Source organism: Octodon degus, unplaced genomic scaffold (genome assembly GCF_000260255.1).
Source record: "Octodon degus isolate 3935 unplaced genomic scaffold, OctDeg1.0 scaffold00090, whole genome shotgun sequence".
Classification (NCBI taxonomy): Eukaryota; Metazoa; Chordata; class Mammalia; order Rodentia; family Octodontidae; genus Octodon; species Octodon degus.
In genome coordinates this window covers 4,378,238-4,394,039 of record NW_004524666.1, presented here as the reverse complement: position 1 = coordinate 4,394,039, position 15,802 = coordinate 4,378,238, and the positions used below count along the sequence as shown (strand labels likewise).

The following is a 15,802-nucleotide window of genomic DNA, read 5'->3' as shown; positions in this document are numbered from 1 at the left end:
TTCCTACAGGATACCTCAAATTTGTTCTCAGTGGCAGAACAGTACTCCATTGTGCACAAATATCACATATGCTTTATCCATTCCTGTTTACCTTACTGTCTCTATGAGGCCTGGCACATCACAGACACAGCATATGGATTGAATAAGCCACAGGCTAGCAACTATAAGGTGTTTGGCAGGTCATCAATTTCATTGTCCCTGAGGGAAATCACAGGAGAACTGGGTAAAATAAATGTAAAGAGTCCCATATTGATGTTGCCAAGGACTGTGGGAAAATACCTGATTTTAGTTTCTATTAATTGGTCATAACAGGAGTAATGGAAGCTACTGGGTGGCTCGTATCTTGAGCACAGGTCCATCTGCCACTGAACATCAGGAGATGAGCTGAATCTGCAGGTTTGGGGGCTCGACCTGTGGGGTCAGCATCTTGGAGGGGGAAGTCTAGGACATTACTTTCTTTTTTAAAATGTATTTGCTTGCAGGGTCTCACTATGCAGCTTGGACTCATAGTGATCCTCCTGCTTTCAGCGTCCCCTGGGGGCGGGGCTCTCAGTGGCATGTGGTGTTGGGATCAAGCCACGGTCCCTGTGCTTGCCTAAGCAGGCACTTTAGTCCACTGAGCTATCTCACTAGCCCCAGAAATTACATTTTTAACAGGTCCTTTATAAATGCCAAGGCCTACCCAATAAGGTTCAAAACCACCAGCGTTGGCTGATGTCGAGCTTTTTGGTGACATTTGGGGGAAAAAATGAAAGCAAGGAGTGTGTGCGCTTCTCCAAACCTAGGCAAGTAGCTTCAAGAGGAGCCAAGTGTCCCTTAAGGAAAAGCACCAGGAAGCACATGACGGAAGATGCCTGGGCTGCTTCCAAAATGCCCACATGGATTCTTTTTGATAGTTTCCAAAAGATTCAGAGTTCTGTTTTCCTGTTAATGAAGAGTTGAAGTTAGATTTAATATCAGTTATTGCTATTGTATAAACAGGAATGCCATAGAATGCACACACACCTAGAGATGTTTAATAGAATTCATAAACATATGTAGGATATAGAGAGACATAAGTATTTTACCTGTGTGTGTAAAGTGATAGTCTTTTTAATGTATTTTCTTTCCCACAGTAGAATTATATTTCCAGTGTTGGATAGTTCAGAGTATTGTGGAGTCCTGTTCTGGTATCAGAGCCAGAGCGCTTACGGCCTGGGTGTGGTTCTGCACTTAGGGGTGCTTGGCACTTTGCTTGGTGCACTGAATGGATGCCTTGGTTCTAGAGCCAGGTGACAGAGTGGTGGATATCTGACAGGTGGTGCAGGAAAGGTGGTATCGGGGAGTGGAAGAGTCAGGAAGCAGCAAGAGACAGAGCACTTTAAAAACACAAGGAGGGCTGGAAGCTGGCTCAGCAGCAGTCTAAGTGCCTGCCTGGCAAGTGCAAGGACCCGGGTTTGATCTCTCATACCACATTGCTGTGCCTGCCCCTCACGATGCCAGCCACCAAAACCAGCATGGTGGTGCACACCTGTAATCCCAGCATGGGGGAGGCTGAGACAAGGATCACTATGAGTCCAAACTGCGCAGTGAGACCCTGTACCAAATAAATAAAAGATTTAAAAAAAAAAAAAAAAAAAAAACAGACACATGAAAGGGCCGAGAGTCAGTCCCTGGACACCAGAAGTGCCCTGACTAGTTGGTGTGTTGACAGGGGAGTATGAGAAGCAGTCAGCCCAGGGGGTGAGCCAGGCAGGGACTTGTGATGAGACCCACAGTTAGAAGGTTGCTGGAGCGAGCAACTTTTTTTAAATTTATTTTTATTTTTTTATTTTTATTTATTTATTTGGTACAGGGTCTCACTGTGCAGCTCAGACTTACAGTGATCTTCCTGTCTCAGCCTCCCCAGCGCTGGGATTACATGTGTGCACCACCACAATCAATTTCAGTGGCCAGCATGGCACTCTTGGGGTTCCAGGGCCACCACGGCATGTGGTACTGGGGAGCGAACCTGGGTTCTTGCACTTGCCAGGCAGGCGCTTAGACCACTGAGCTGTCTCCCCAGCTCGCAAACACCATTTTGAGCAGATGACTCCGCCAGTGTCATGAGATAGTTTCTCTCTGGCTCCTTTGATGATGCCATTGCCTGAGATGTCAGATGTGCCCTGAACTCTTCCCAGCTCAGATGTGGAGGGCCATGTCTCTGCTCATCGGCCCCCGTGGAGTCTTCAGAACAGATCCTCTTCCTCCACGTCACCTCTGCCCCCGCCCCCCAGTTACACTCGATCAGTGGCTGCTAACTGGTGCCGTGTCTTTAAGTAGAAATGCCCTGTCTGATAAATTTGAACTTGGCTGCATATTCTTCATGGTTTCTGAACTGCTAATATACTATATCTCTTAAGTATTTTCTCCAAAATGAGAAACTAGTATTTTCTTGACAGGTTTCAAGAAACAGCCAGACCTGAAGGCGCTAATCTCAGTCCTATAATGCCCACCTCTGAGCCCACTTCCCCTCCCCTCCCTACCCCTGTTGCATATTTCCAAGGACTCTGTGTGGCAACTTGCGTTCTGGAGCAGAGCTGCTGCCACCGAAAGCTTGGGATATCGTGAGGTTCCCAGCCACACAGAGCATAAAGGCCTGTGCACTCGGCTGTCACGTGGGAGGTCGGCAGGATGTTCATGAGTCGGAACACATTTGCACTGTCGGCTATGTAAAGACACCATGTTTCCCCAGAGAGAAACCTCTTTCCAGCCTTTCTGTCTGGAAGAAGCCATGGTCACCTTCTTAGGGCTTATCATTTGCTCTGTGGCTTATCACTTAAATAGCATTTAATGTTCCCTTATTCTCTCTTAATGCTCTATCCAAAAAAGTAATGAATATGGAAATGTTCACTGAACTTAGTGGAGATGGTTTGGTAAGTCTCAACTATCAATAACAGAGCAAACATCTTGAACAAGGAATAATAGGATTTCCCTATTCCTCCTCAGCACTGTGAGCGAACATTGTGTAACAGCTGAACATAAAAAACTGAAGCTGCACTCAGTATCTTAACCTTTAGAAGGGAAAGTGAATGTGAAATGTTTTTTTTATGAAAACATAAAATTTTCATAACAAAATAATAGGTAACATACTGGGTATCGTTGTCTCCAAAGTAGATGCTGAGAGACAAGTTTCTTATAAGGAAAATACAGATACCCAAGTCTTTTTTGGGGCGGGGATTGAACTCAGGCCCTTGCATTTGCCAGGCAAGTGCTTATTCTACTGAGCCATCTCCCCGGCCCAAGAAGATACAGATAAAAGCACAAAACTTTCAAGGAGTGAAGCAAAACTAGCATTATAAATAAAATTAGCACATATATTGAAATACCTATTAATCGAGGGAAATGAGTTTTTAAGATGCGAGGTCTCCCTGGATTGTGGGGTGGGGAGGCACGGTCTGACTTCACATTGCTGAAGGGTGAGAAAGGACTGTGGACACCACGGTCCCTGTTTTCTTATGTGCCCCACAGATGCCCTGAGATGGGGTGCGATAGCTGCATTTTGATGAGAAACTGAGGCTGAGAGAGGAAAAATGACCAGCCGGGCACCTCGCTAAGTAGCTGTGGAACAAGGGTTCAGATCATCCCCCCTGTTCACAGACCCTTGATCTTTTCACTACTCTGCACCGTCTTCATAGGACAGAAAGATGCTTCCCATCATATCGCCCTTTACTGAGTTCTGCTGGATTTTAGCTGTGCCACTGTCCATGCTGAAGAGAAGACTTACTGCTTGTTGCTTTTTGCCATTTAATAACGTGCAGATATTTTCTAAATAGTGCGAAGTCTAAAGTACCATGCCTTCTTTTGTTCTAGATTTTCTACCCTAGCAAGGATGGCACAAAGATTCCAATGTTCATTGTCCATAAAAAGGCTATAAAATTGGACGGCTCACATCCTGCTTTCTTGTATGGCTACGGGGGCTTCAACATATCCATTACCCCCAACTACAGGTAAGCGTGCAAACACCGTTGCAACTTGGCGTTTGGTTCCTTTCCTCAAAGTGGCAAAGAGCAAAGCCCTGTCTACTAAATCATGTTCTTCTATTATACTTAACTATGTGTTTTCTTCTTGGTGTTTGTGTAGAAAGGCAAGATTATGTCATAACTACCTGAATTTTGTCTCAGGAATCACAGTACTATTGCAAGCTAATCTTGTTTAGTTTTTGTTTTTTCTCAGCAGCATCGAGAACTAGATGTTGAAACTATAGATGTATGACTACAAGAGCTTAGCATCAGTTGAAGCTATCTTATTATTCAGCCGTTATATATTTTCTGAAGCCTCTATTCATTTATTTTAAGTTGTTCTTTGTTCATTGTTTCTGTGATTATTTTATGTATAACTTATGTGCAGGGAGATGAAACTACATTCATATACTGGTGGTGTATGTATCCAGAGTCATTTTTTTCACAATTGATTTTAATAGCCCACTCCAAATATAAAATGGAATTTTCATTGAGCATTTTTCATAAAAACAAGACATTGCCTAGTCAGTCCGCTGAAAGCCATCTTCTAAATAGAATTTCCTGTAAAATTTGATGCACAGATTTATTAAGAATCTTTTCTGTTTGGGAAGAGTTTTGTGGACTAGTGACTACCAGGTAGCTGCTGTAAATTCAAGACAGATTCAACTAGATGTCTCAGAGCTGGCTGTAAGAAAGTTGTTGCTTTGCTTTGAACACTCAGTAACTGGAATGGCTCATTATTTTAGATTTAATGAAGGATGCAACACAATCCCTACTCTCAAGTGGTTTGTAACTAAATTGTAGACTACAGTGAACATTTGGCTAGAGTTTGATTTCATCTCTGTTAGTGACGAATTGGTGGATGTTCTATAAAATCCTGATACAGAGTAATATTTCCTGGTGTAGTTATGTGTGACTTCTCCATATGACTAAACTGAGGCCACTGTGGTATAACGTCATAAGGGGTGCTATTCATTCAGGCCACTCTGTAGTGCCGTGTCCCAGGCACCGGTCCAGGCATAGTCGGAACCCCGGCTGAGAGAGAACAGTCCACAAGCAGGCTTCTCAGGTGGTGAGACGTGTCATCTCATTAGCACATCCAGGTGGATGCATATGTAGGTGGTAAAGTCGTATGTCATATTCTGACATTAGCAACATAAAAATGCAAAATAGTTGATTTTGCTTCATTAAATTAGCCTGTTTCTTCCAGGGTAAAACATGTCATTGGGTAGCACTGTTTATCACTCAGAGTGGTAAAATTACAGGCTTCAGGTTCAGGTAGAGTAAGGTTTGAGTGGAGGACGGCAAGCAGGTGTCAGCCAGTGAGTGACAAAGGCGTGTGCCTGAAGCGCCATTCTTGCCTGGGTCCCGACGGGGATCGAGACCACACCAGTTCTCCTGCACCTCTGTAGCTGAAACTTGTGGTCTTGGTTTATTTATGCAGCAAGAACTTACCAAGCCTCTAAGATAAAATATGTTAATGCAGAGTTATTATTTCTGAACTAAAGCTCAGTATTCAGGTTTAATTGCAGTGTTGGTTCTTTGCGGTGACCATATGAGTTCGGGTTGAGGTTCGGACCCTCATCTCTACGTGAGCCATCCACTGCCCTCATTCCTCAAAGGCAGAATAAAAAAATTCTCAAAAATAATTCTCAAAGTCAATTTTTACAAGAAATAGAAAATGTCACTCAGTTCTCTTAGGGCCACAATTTAAAAAATGGTTGGGAGGTCTTTTTTCAAGCTTTGTGCTGTGCCTTCCTTGGTTTTCACAAAGCACTGTGCGAGGGCCTGTGCACGCTCCGCTTGTTGTATGGTCTGTACTTGCTCCTCTTTCCCTCCCACACTGTCACTTTAACATCTGAAATTTCTTCAGAAATGGAAAACATGCTGAAAATCCATGCTCCAGAAAGAGCTTTGTGCCAACTCAAACACTCTGGAGAAACCAACAAAATGAGAGCAGGGCCACTGTCGCATGCACTGTGAGCCCAGCACTGTGTATGCTAGGCTGGCACTTGGTTGCCTAGAATCATTGACTCAAAGAACCAGTGTGGAATGCAGGCCTCCAGTATTATCTCTGTCTGCATCAAGAATTACGTGATTATTTACCACTGTGGAAAAGAGAGATAGATATATTGATGAGCTTTGTTAGGTGAACATTAATCAGATGTTATATTTTTTGTGTCACCAAGTAATGAATGTTATTGGGCTGTTATCTCTGGAGTGTTCTCAGGGATACATTTGCTTTGTCTTATGATAGAGCAAAAGAGCACGGTGCTCATTGACATGCGTCACTGAAGGTTAACTGTCTCCACTTTTCTCAGTGTGTCCAGGCTCATTTTTGTGAGACACATGGGCGGTGTCCTCGCAGTGGCCAACATCAGAGGTGGTGGTGAATACGGAGAGACGTGGCATAAAGGTAGGGTTCTTTCCTCTACAGAAACTGAGGTCTGGCATAGCCAAACCTCAGGATGTGCCGATCCTTCTGTTTAAATGAGCTGCAGAGTGAGAAGCAGAAAGGAGTAGCCAAAGGAAAAACAAGAATATTTTCCAGCACACCACAGGTAGCCTTCCTCCTTTAGAATCAAGTCCGCTTTTCTTATTTGCCTTTGTAGTCTGTGATAGTTGAGCATCATTCCCCATAAGACCAAAATCACAATTTGGGATTTTTAGTAATGCTTAAAATGCATTCTTATTGATCGGCATCAGGAGGAAGCCTGTTGGTATATATTTGGTCTCCCGGTAGCCTTCTTTTCACAGTTTAGCATTGTTGGGCTCTCCTGAAATGGACTTCAAAGCACATCTTCACCTGAAAGAGGAGTCTTACAACATTCCCATCGCTGTTGGGGGCAGCTCCTTGTTCCCCGTATTGCTGAGAAGTACTTACTGTCCCCCTACCACCACTGCAACTCTGTCGTGTGGTAGACACAGACTGCGGTCATTTGTTTCTGGGATTTCTTGCGGGCTCTGTTCTCTGACTGCCTGAAGCTTGTATTCTGGTTGAATAGTCCTCAGCTTCGTACCCCAGAGGTCACAGATTTTTATAAAGTGATAAAGTCTTGCCTCTGCCATTTCTTTATATGTAGAACCTTGCCCTTGACAAAGCTTTTTCATAGCTAGAATTGAATCCATAGACAAATTAATGGGCTGAGGAGAGTGTCCTTCACTCACCTTGGTGCAGTGTCCTTGGGGGAGGGGAAAAGGGACAGCACTTCCGCTTCTTCCCACTGTACCCTCCCCCTGTACCCTGCTCTCATTAGCGGCCAGTTATAACACCTGCTGGACAGGGGTGGCTCCGGTGCTTGGGGTGGGTCCCCAAGTGAGAGCAGTCTCTTCCTGTGACAGGTACATCAGAGAGCAGGGTCCCTTGTTCATCTGTGCCTGAGGCTCTGGTTTTCTACATCACATCTGATTAGTAGGGATGAAGATGAACCTGTAATGACACCTCCTTAAGTCCCCACTAGGTACAAGATGCAGGAAAGGCCCAGGCCTAGTCTGGATGACTAGAATGTGCCAACATCAAAAGCCAGACTGCTGGGTCACTTTAGAGAGCGCGAGTGCTCCTGGCTTGCTCAGTGAGCAGCTCAGTGTACAGTGTCCTCCCTGGAGACCAGGAGTTCTTATCGCATTGGAAGCTACGTGGAATTCTTTGTATCATTTTGAGCTGATTTTTTAAAAAAAATAATCATACCATGAAACTGGTATGAAAGGCTGACAGATAAAATAAGTATAACATTTCCACATAACGTGTGTTTTATTTGCATCCTAAATTCCTACACTGTCTGGACCCTAATTTCCTGCCTCCCTGGCACGCAGTTACATAGACTAGCACACACCCCGTGCACAGACCCTGACCCTGGGGCCTTCTCCCGGAGAACTGGACTTGGCTGCACTAAGCCCTCCGGTCATCAGACACCACCATGATCTGACTCAGAGGATTCCCTTGTCCTGCCTGCCTCTTTTTCTCACCTTTTTATTAGTTAGAACCAACTCAAAGCCTTTGGAGGAGACAGGTTGGAGCTTGACTAAGGCTAAAGTAGACCGATTTATAAAAGTGAGGCAGCAAAAGAGCCCCAAACGAGCCTTTTCCAGTTACAGCCTAACACACAGAACATTGATAAATTTAAATTCCATTCTGCTCAGTGGGTTTAAAGTGTAATACCCTTTTAAAAATATAGTCACATACCCTAAATGATATTATTCTTGGAAACTAAGTAATCCTAGCAGTTCTAATTCACTGATAATTGCTTATGCAAATCTTAATAACATTTGTTTTGATATGAAAAAATTCCTTCAGTAGCACTGCTTCATCTTTAATTGAATTTCTGCAGCAGTGGTTAATCACAAATATCTAATTGGATCTGTGTCTGCTTTCTGTTCATCTCAGAGACAGTTATTTCAGACATCTGTTGCTCGGAGGACATGCCTGTGGCATTTGGTCTTCTAGATATTCTGTGACCCTCTTTAAGTTACTTCTCTATGTAATACATGACAGTCACTTACAAACGATTACTCTCAGACTTCCCTGGGGAGACACGTGAAATTTTTTAATTTAAGAACTTAAAAACACTGATGTGCTCTACTGAAGCTCTGCCACACCACCCAATTTCTGCTTTTTACCTAAATTAGTAACTGGGCAAAACTAGATCGTTACTTACCCATTTCAAACTCCTACGGAGAGGAGGGTAAGTTTTGTCCTCAAGGGGACACGGAGCACGCGTAACCCTAGCAGCTGTCCTGGCGATGTGGGCTGCAAGGACTTGGAGGGGCAAGCTATGCAGCTTCTCCAAAATAGAGACTCTTTTGGATGTCATATTTTCTCACCTTTAAAAAAAAAATAGTCTGTTCTCTTTGGGATCTTGCCTTTCAAATTCTAGAGGTCTTTAACAAAATAAAAATTTACCATGTAGGTTAGCAATTGTGGTGTTGGTAATAGATGTCCACAGTACATAAAATTTAAATTGAGGCATTTCTTTAAATGTAGTTTAGGACTATGATCATTAAGTGGATCAGTAGTTGAAATTGTACCCTGTTGTCATTTCTTACTCTTTTGTGTTTGTGTTTTGTTAATTAGCTCTCGCTTTGGTACATTCTAGGTGGCATCTTGGCTAACAAACAGAACTGCTTTGATGACTTCCAGTGTGCCGCTGAGTATCTGATCAGGGAAGGTTATACATCTCCCAAGAGGCTGACGATAAATGGAGGTTCAAACGGAGGCCTCCTAGTGGGTGAGAACAGGATCTGACTCATTGTACTCGCTAGGTGACCCAGGCGGGATTTCAGGATCTCTCCATAGCCAGCTCCAGTGTACAGAGGGAGCAAAGAGAAACACAGCAGGTGTGGTGGCGTGTGCCTCTAACTCCATCTTCTCCAGGAGGCTCAGGCAGGAGGACTGAAAGTTCAAAACCAGCCCTGGGCAACCTAGCAAGACCCTGCCTGGGGTGGAGGGGCTGGGGTAGGCAAAATCCATTTGGGCACCCAATAAATGACATGGAAAAAGATAGCAGAGCACACATCATACTGAATTAATGCATGAGTTCCACACCCTGCCTTGAGCGCTTCTCCCCCAGCAACTGGGTCCACAGGTTTTTAGGGTTCAGCCCGCACAGGGTTAAGCCCCAGACAAGTTGTGTTATTCAGAGAAGTTCTGCTACCTGTGAAACAAGTCCTATTACCCAGGATTTGTAAGATAAGATCTTCACACTACAGTTGTTGGAAACCTGTGCTGTGTGATGCTCAATGCTGAGGATACTGAGGTAGAATTGAAGAGGGAATATTGGTAGACACAAAGAGAATACTGATGAAATAGTAGTTGGTCATGTGAATGGCTTCCACTTGCTGAGCACCTGGTGTCCCGGAGCCCATGTGTATCCAGCTTGTGAGAGGGACACATCCTATTCGTGTCGCATTTGAGAGGAAACAGAGGTTAAAGTCCTTTCCAGTGTCACAGAGCTGGAAAATTATGATGCCGGAGTTTGAGCCCAGCACTCTGATTCTGGGTCCTTTTACTTCCTTGTGGCATGACTGTTATGTAAGGTTTTCTGATTCTCAGGAGTTAATGAAATCTTACTTCTCTCAGTAGCACTTTATAATATTTATGTGTGGCAGACCTGGACCTTGCTTGCTGGGTCCTGCACCCACTGGCACTTAGGATGCATGTGGAGAGTAGCACATGTACAAACACAGTCTTTTCTCATTGCTGGAACAAAATGCCTGACACCCTCAAGCTGAGTTTAGAGGAAAGGTTTGTTATAGGCTCGCTCTAGTGGAATGGAGGCAGCGGACATGAGCCAAGGCTATGAGGCTCAGGCAGGCTGTTCAGGTGAGAGCTGGGAGCTAGGGAGTGCTGGGGGCTCACTAGGGGGGACCCACGCCTCCGCCAAAGAGCTCTTTGTGCTGTGTGGAACAAAAAGCCTTTGGCCTGGCAGGAACAAAGAGCAGTCGAGAGGATACTGGGGCTTGGACCTGTGACACAGTACTGGGAGTGGGTAGATGAGTTCATACTCTGTATTTTGAAATTGAACCAGATAAATTTGCATAAGGATTTTGTACAAGTCTTACAAAGAAAAAGGACATTGCAGGTGCCATCTGATTCCAGTAATGGGAGAACTTTGTTGCAGTGCCCTGACTCAATAATTCTATTATGTTTTGGGAGTTTTGGTTTGTGCCTGCTTTGTCTGCTTTCAACACAGTGGTTGGAACGCAGGACCTTGCACATGCTGCGCATGCATCCCTGAGCTACATCCACAACCCAGGCTTATGCCTATGGATAGACCAAGTCCCTTAAAGGAGCGCACCGCGATGGGGCTCCCCCGTCAAGATGCTGGGATGCTTACTTTAGAAGTACAGCTTCCCCACTCTCCTGTCCCCAAGTGAGAATACCCAGGTTTCCAGAGTTAAGGTCAAGAGTCTGTAACTTGGAATGAAAACAGGAGTGGGACTGTGGTTTTTGGCCAAAGGCAGGAAAAGTCCAGATCTTTTGACTAATTTGTGGCTGCACCAGCCTTAATGACACTTCCTCCCAAGGCCTCCCTGACTGCTTTATATTGCATTAGATTGCCCAGCTCCTCACCTTAGTAGCACTAAATGATGCCAGCAGCAGCAGTTCCATGCTTTGTGTGATGGCCTGTTCACGTCTTTATCTTCCCCATCGAGTTTCATTTTATTCACTCATATATGCCCCATCCTACTGCAAGGTACGTGGCAAATAATACCTTGGTCATTGAATGACCAAGAAGATTCAAGTGTACTCAGAAGTATATAAAAACAGGACAGGAAGACGTGACAATACTGGTAAAAACTCTGAGTGGCATTTCAGACCTGGTTTGCTTCTGGCTTGTTCTGAGGTCCTGAGCAAGTCCCCATCACCTGTGAATGCAAGTGGGATGGGAGAAGGGGCCACAGGTTCTCCAGAATGAAGTATCACTCCCTTGTTGAGAGTCGCTCTGGAGAGTAAAGCTCTGCTGCTGGGAAGTCCCGCCTCCCACCTGTGGATACATCGGAAGCCAGGGCTGGGGTTGTGATGCTTCTCCCTGTGAGTTCAGGATAAATGTAGACGGGGTTGGGAAAGTACGTGCTGTTTGCTGTTTATTTAGATGTTTAATAACAGGCTGCCTCTCTTTTCTATCCTTGCTTTTAGCTGCTTGCGCAAATCAGCGTCCTGACCTCTTTGGCTGTGTTATTGCCCAAGTTGGAGTTATGGACATGCTTAAGTTCCATAAATACACCATCGGTCATGCCTGGACCACCGATTACGGGTGCTCAGACAGCAAACAACACTTTGAATGGCTTGTCAAGTATGTTTTGAGTCATATTGACATATATATATTGTTAATGATTTGATATCATAATATGGAGCTTAGCAGAAGTAATCTTTGATGTTTTCCCTCCTTTGGTGTCTTTTATTGGCATATAATTTACCATAGAAAAAAGATGGGAAGACTTTCCTGTCTTCCTTGTTTCGATTCTACAGCAAACCACAGTAGGACAGCCAGAGATGTAAAGATGGCCCTGCAGTCTTGTTGTCCTTGGTTTTCTAGGCAAGAGCTACCCCAGGCTGTGCTGTAAGTGGGCCTCGCAGATGGAGCCAGGCACACTACATCTAATACCAACTCCTGACCCAGGGCCACTGGGAAAAAAAGGCCTCAGTCCTCTAGGGTGCCAGACAGTAAATTCTGTTGCAGCCTGAGTGTGGTAGCACTTTTTTTTCTCTAGAGTTTTGCAATAAGCTCCCAGCTAACAGCACCTTATTTTAGCCTTGAGAGACCCAGAGAAGAGAACCCAGATGAGCCAGATCAAAATGCTAACGTGCAGATGTCTGGTATTGGAAGCTGCTAAATTGATGGTGACCTGTTACTATAGCAGTCAGAAATGAATATAAAAAAGGTATTAGACTCCATATAAGATTTCCTTTTCTAAATCAACAAGTAAGGAAATTAAAAAGAAGACTATATAATGTCCCTTATTCATGTCCCTTTAGCCATTTTAGTAGTAACAGTAAATGACAAGCATTAAACTTCTCTTTATTCTTCCTACAAATAAGAGGTTTGGGATTATTTATCTTCAGTGTTTAGGAATAACCCCAGACTGGCACAAGGAGCTTGTCTCCCCTCCCAGTCTTCTCAAATAAACTATAATTTGATAAAAATATTTCACCAAGTTTTTAATATTGCTTTTTATGGCCCATTCTGTTAGAAACACTATTAAAATGAGTGAATTTTTAAATGATGTACTTAGAAATTACTGAATCCTCTAAGGGAAATAAAAAGTTCCCTCTAAAAGCCGTTCCTTCTAAGTGATTCAATGGCCTTATTGTCACACATGAGGAACGCTGTGTACCCACAGATGCTGCTATTCATGGTGGGAGCCTTTTAGAGCTTTCAGTAGTAACAGCCCTCTGCAGCACGTGTGCTATAGATTTGCAACCACAGTGTAAAGTTAACTTAGAAAAGTATCCCCAAGGAGACAAAGTCCTACTTAAACTCATTTGAAAATTTTGAGTTAATTGTATATTGAAAGTAACAGTACTACACAAAACCTAGTACTTCTGGAATTTGAAACTAAAAAAGAAAAAGTTGAAAATATTTTTCCCTCTGTTATTCCTATTTCAAACTGTAATTTTCTAATCTGATGTCCCAGGCTTATTTTCCTCTTACCTGCTGTTAGTAAACAAACTCAGAGCCCAGCCTGTTAGCCATCCTGGGAACTCCTGGGTATGGCCCCCGAATCCCCAACCAGAAAGGTGTTTCTTTGCATAAGATCTGGGCCTCCTAGCATAGGAAAGGCTGGGATCCACAAAGCCCAATAGTTGTTCCTTCCCAGAACAGCTCCACATCTGTAATGTTGCCTATAAATCTCCAAGGGGGGAGCATTTTAGTAGCATTTGTCACCCCTGTTTCTGCATAGAAGTGGCCCTTTTGTGGAGGTGGCATTGGTCACAAAACAGATCCGTCAGTGTCCACCATATTCCACTTCGGGAAAGCAAGCCCCAGCATGTTTCAGCTCCACTTTGGTAAACTGAGAAAAATGTATAGTTTTCACTGTTTACCCTAAGAATTACAATTCTACTAAAACAGTTATGTTCATTAATATTAAACACTTTAGAAAACATCACACTTGAGCTGGCAAGATAGCTCAGCAGACTAAAGCGCCTGTTTAGGCAAGCACAGGGACCCTGGTTTGATCCCCAGCACCACCTGTCACACCAGACCCGTCCCCAGGTAAGGCTGAGCCAGCCGGAGACTGGGCATGGTGGTGCATGCCTGTAATCCCAGCACTGGAAGGCTGAAAACAGAAGGATCACTCCAAGTCCAAGCTGCATAGTAAGTCCTTGTACCAAATGCATTTAAAGAAAAAAAAAAAAATCCAGCTATTTCTCTTATTTAACTAGTCTCAGTCACCATTGAAGTCATAGTGTTTCTATTTTTCAAGCCCCTTTTCCAAACTTACATTGGACATTTACTAAGTGCTTCGAGGGCTGAGTTTCTACTAGCATTTTTGTCTTCATTGGGCATAAACTTTCTTTTTGCTGGGCGGTGGGAGCCCGCCATTCTTCCCGCACTCTAGGCCTGGTGACGACATGTGCTTCGTAAGATCACAATGCTTGGAATAAAGGCTGTTAGGTGTTGAGGGGGCAGAAGGGTGCAGTACGCCCTGGGTTTCCATTTGTTCAAGGCTGACTCTGTGCCCTGCCAGGCAGCTCTGCTTGACCCCCAGCCTCACCAGAGTGCCTCTGCCTCGCAGGTACTCTCCCCTGCATAACGTGAAGCTGCCGGAGGCGGATGGCATCCAGTACCCTTCCATGCTACTACTCACCGCTGACCACGATGACCGCGTGGTCCCGCTCCATTCCCTGAAGTTCATCGCCACTCTCCAGTACACCTTGGGCCGCAGCCAGAAGCAGAGCAACCCCCTGCTCATCCACGTGGACACCAAGGCAGGCCACGGGGCGGGCAAGCCCACGGCCAAAGTGATCGAAGAAGTCTCAGACATGTTTGCGTTCATCGCGCGGTGCCTAAACATCAGCTGGATTCCATAAGCGGAGACGCCTGCTCCATCCTGCCAGCCGCTCAGCGCCTCAAGGGCCTTCTCACCGTCCTGACCAAGAAATCATGGGGTGCACTGCTCCCCTGTGGCAGCGCTGTCCGCACTCAGACGACGGTGGAACAGAACTACACCGTGGGAATTTTATCTTTTTTAGTCTTCTTTTTAGCAAGCCCTTGGCATTTCTTTTTCCACCCTATCCAGGCACATACAGTATTTTAAAAAGAAAAGAAAAAAAGGCATGCGTGGATAAATAGCTCCGTGACCCCAATCATGTTGTGAATACTACATTGCTGCACTAAGGGTCATAGTTGGGTACACTCTTACGACAGCAACTCAGTGGAATCGCTTCTATAACCATAACCTGTATATCCTTAATAAATGTGAGAACTCTTCTCATGCAAGAGACTTCATTGCAATACTAATAAATGCTATTTAAGAGCGGGAGATGGGAGTATTTTTGGTTCCTTTGATTGAAGGACATCCCTTGAGAAGCAGCTGACTTTGAGAGTAAACATTTCACCTTTGTACAGCAAGCTGATTCCCAAGCAGGTGATTATGGAATGTTAGCACTGACAAGAAGTAGAGTTCAGGCTGGGGCGATGGCTCAGTGGAATAAGCGCTTCCCCGGCAAGTGCAAGGACCTGAGTTCAATCCCCGGTTCCACCAAAAAAAAAAACGAAGTAGAGTGCATCCATGCGAGCTCCCGTGTTTGGCAGTAAAGGGATTGAAAGTGGTCAGTGGTCTTAGCCATCATCGACTCAGTCAGGGAACAGCTTGATCAAGGCTCTTCTGGTTGGCAAGGCCCCTTTTCAAAAATCCGTGGCCTGGGAATTCAGGTTGTGCACATGTTTGACTGTATTATTTTGGTTGCAGAGTATTCGTGGGAAGCAGAGGGCCTAAGGCGTGAAACTAAAAGGCCATGTGAGGAAAATAGCCAAACAGGCACAATTATCCAAGCTTATATGGCAGTCAGAAATTTCAGCGTTTCCCAAGGTTTCTCCCCCCTACAGACACTCCCTGGAGACAGAAGTAGTCAGCTTGAAAGTGAGAGAGAAAACAGTTGTGGTTTATCCCATTCCCCAAGTATCTGTAAGAAGGAAACCTACCATTCCTCAGACTTCCATCCATAAAAGTGTTTTTTCAAGGCAGGTACATGAACAGCTTAAAATAACTGTTCCTTTGTATATCAGTTTGGGACATGTCTAAATTAGAAGTTTTTAATTTATCTTGCCTTATCAGATGTGATTAAAACATTTTGTATGAAGTGTCTTAACTTTATA

At 44.4% G+C, this 15,802-nt stretch overlaps 1 protein-coding gene across 1 annotated transcript in view; it reads left to right on the top strand.

Annotated features, from left to right (window-relative positions):
* Positions 1–14,966, top strand: part of Prep (prolyl endopeptidase) — a 112,771-nt gene extending 97,805 nt beyond the window's left edge. Inside the window, exons 11-15 of the mRNA XM_004637457.2 lie at positions 3,832–3,968; positions 6,302–6,396; positions 9,074–9,205; positions 11,617–11,773; positions 14,220–14,966. Of these exons, the coding sequence (XP_004637514.1) occupies positions 3,832–3,968; positions 6,302–6,396; positions 9,074–9,205; positions 11,617–11,773; positions 14,220–14,514 (816 nt within the window). The 3' untranslated portion in view covers positions 14,515–14,966. The remainder of the gene's footprint in view (positions 1–3,831; positions 3,969–6,301; positions 6,397–9,073; positions 9,206–11,616; positions 11,774–14,219) is intronic.
* Positions 14,967–15,802: the final 836 nt, after the last annotated feature.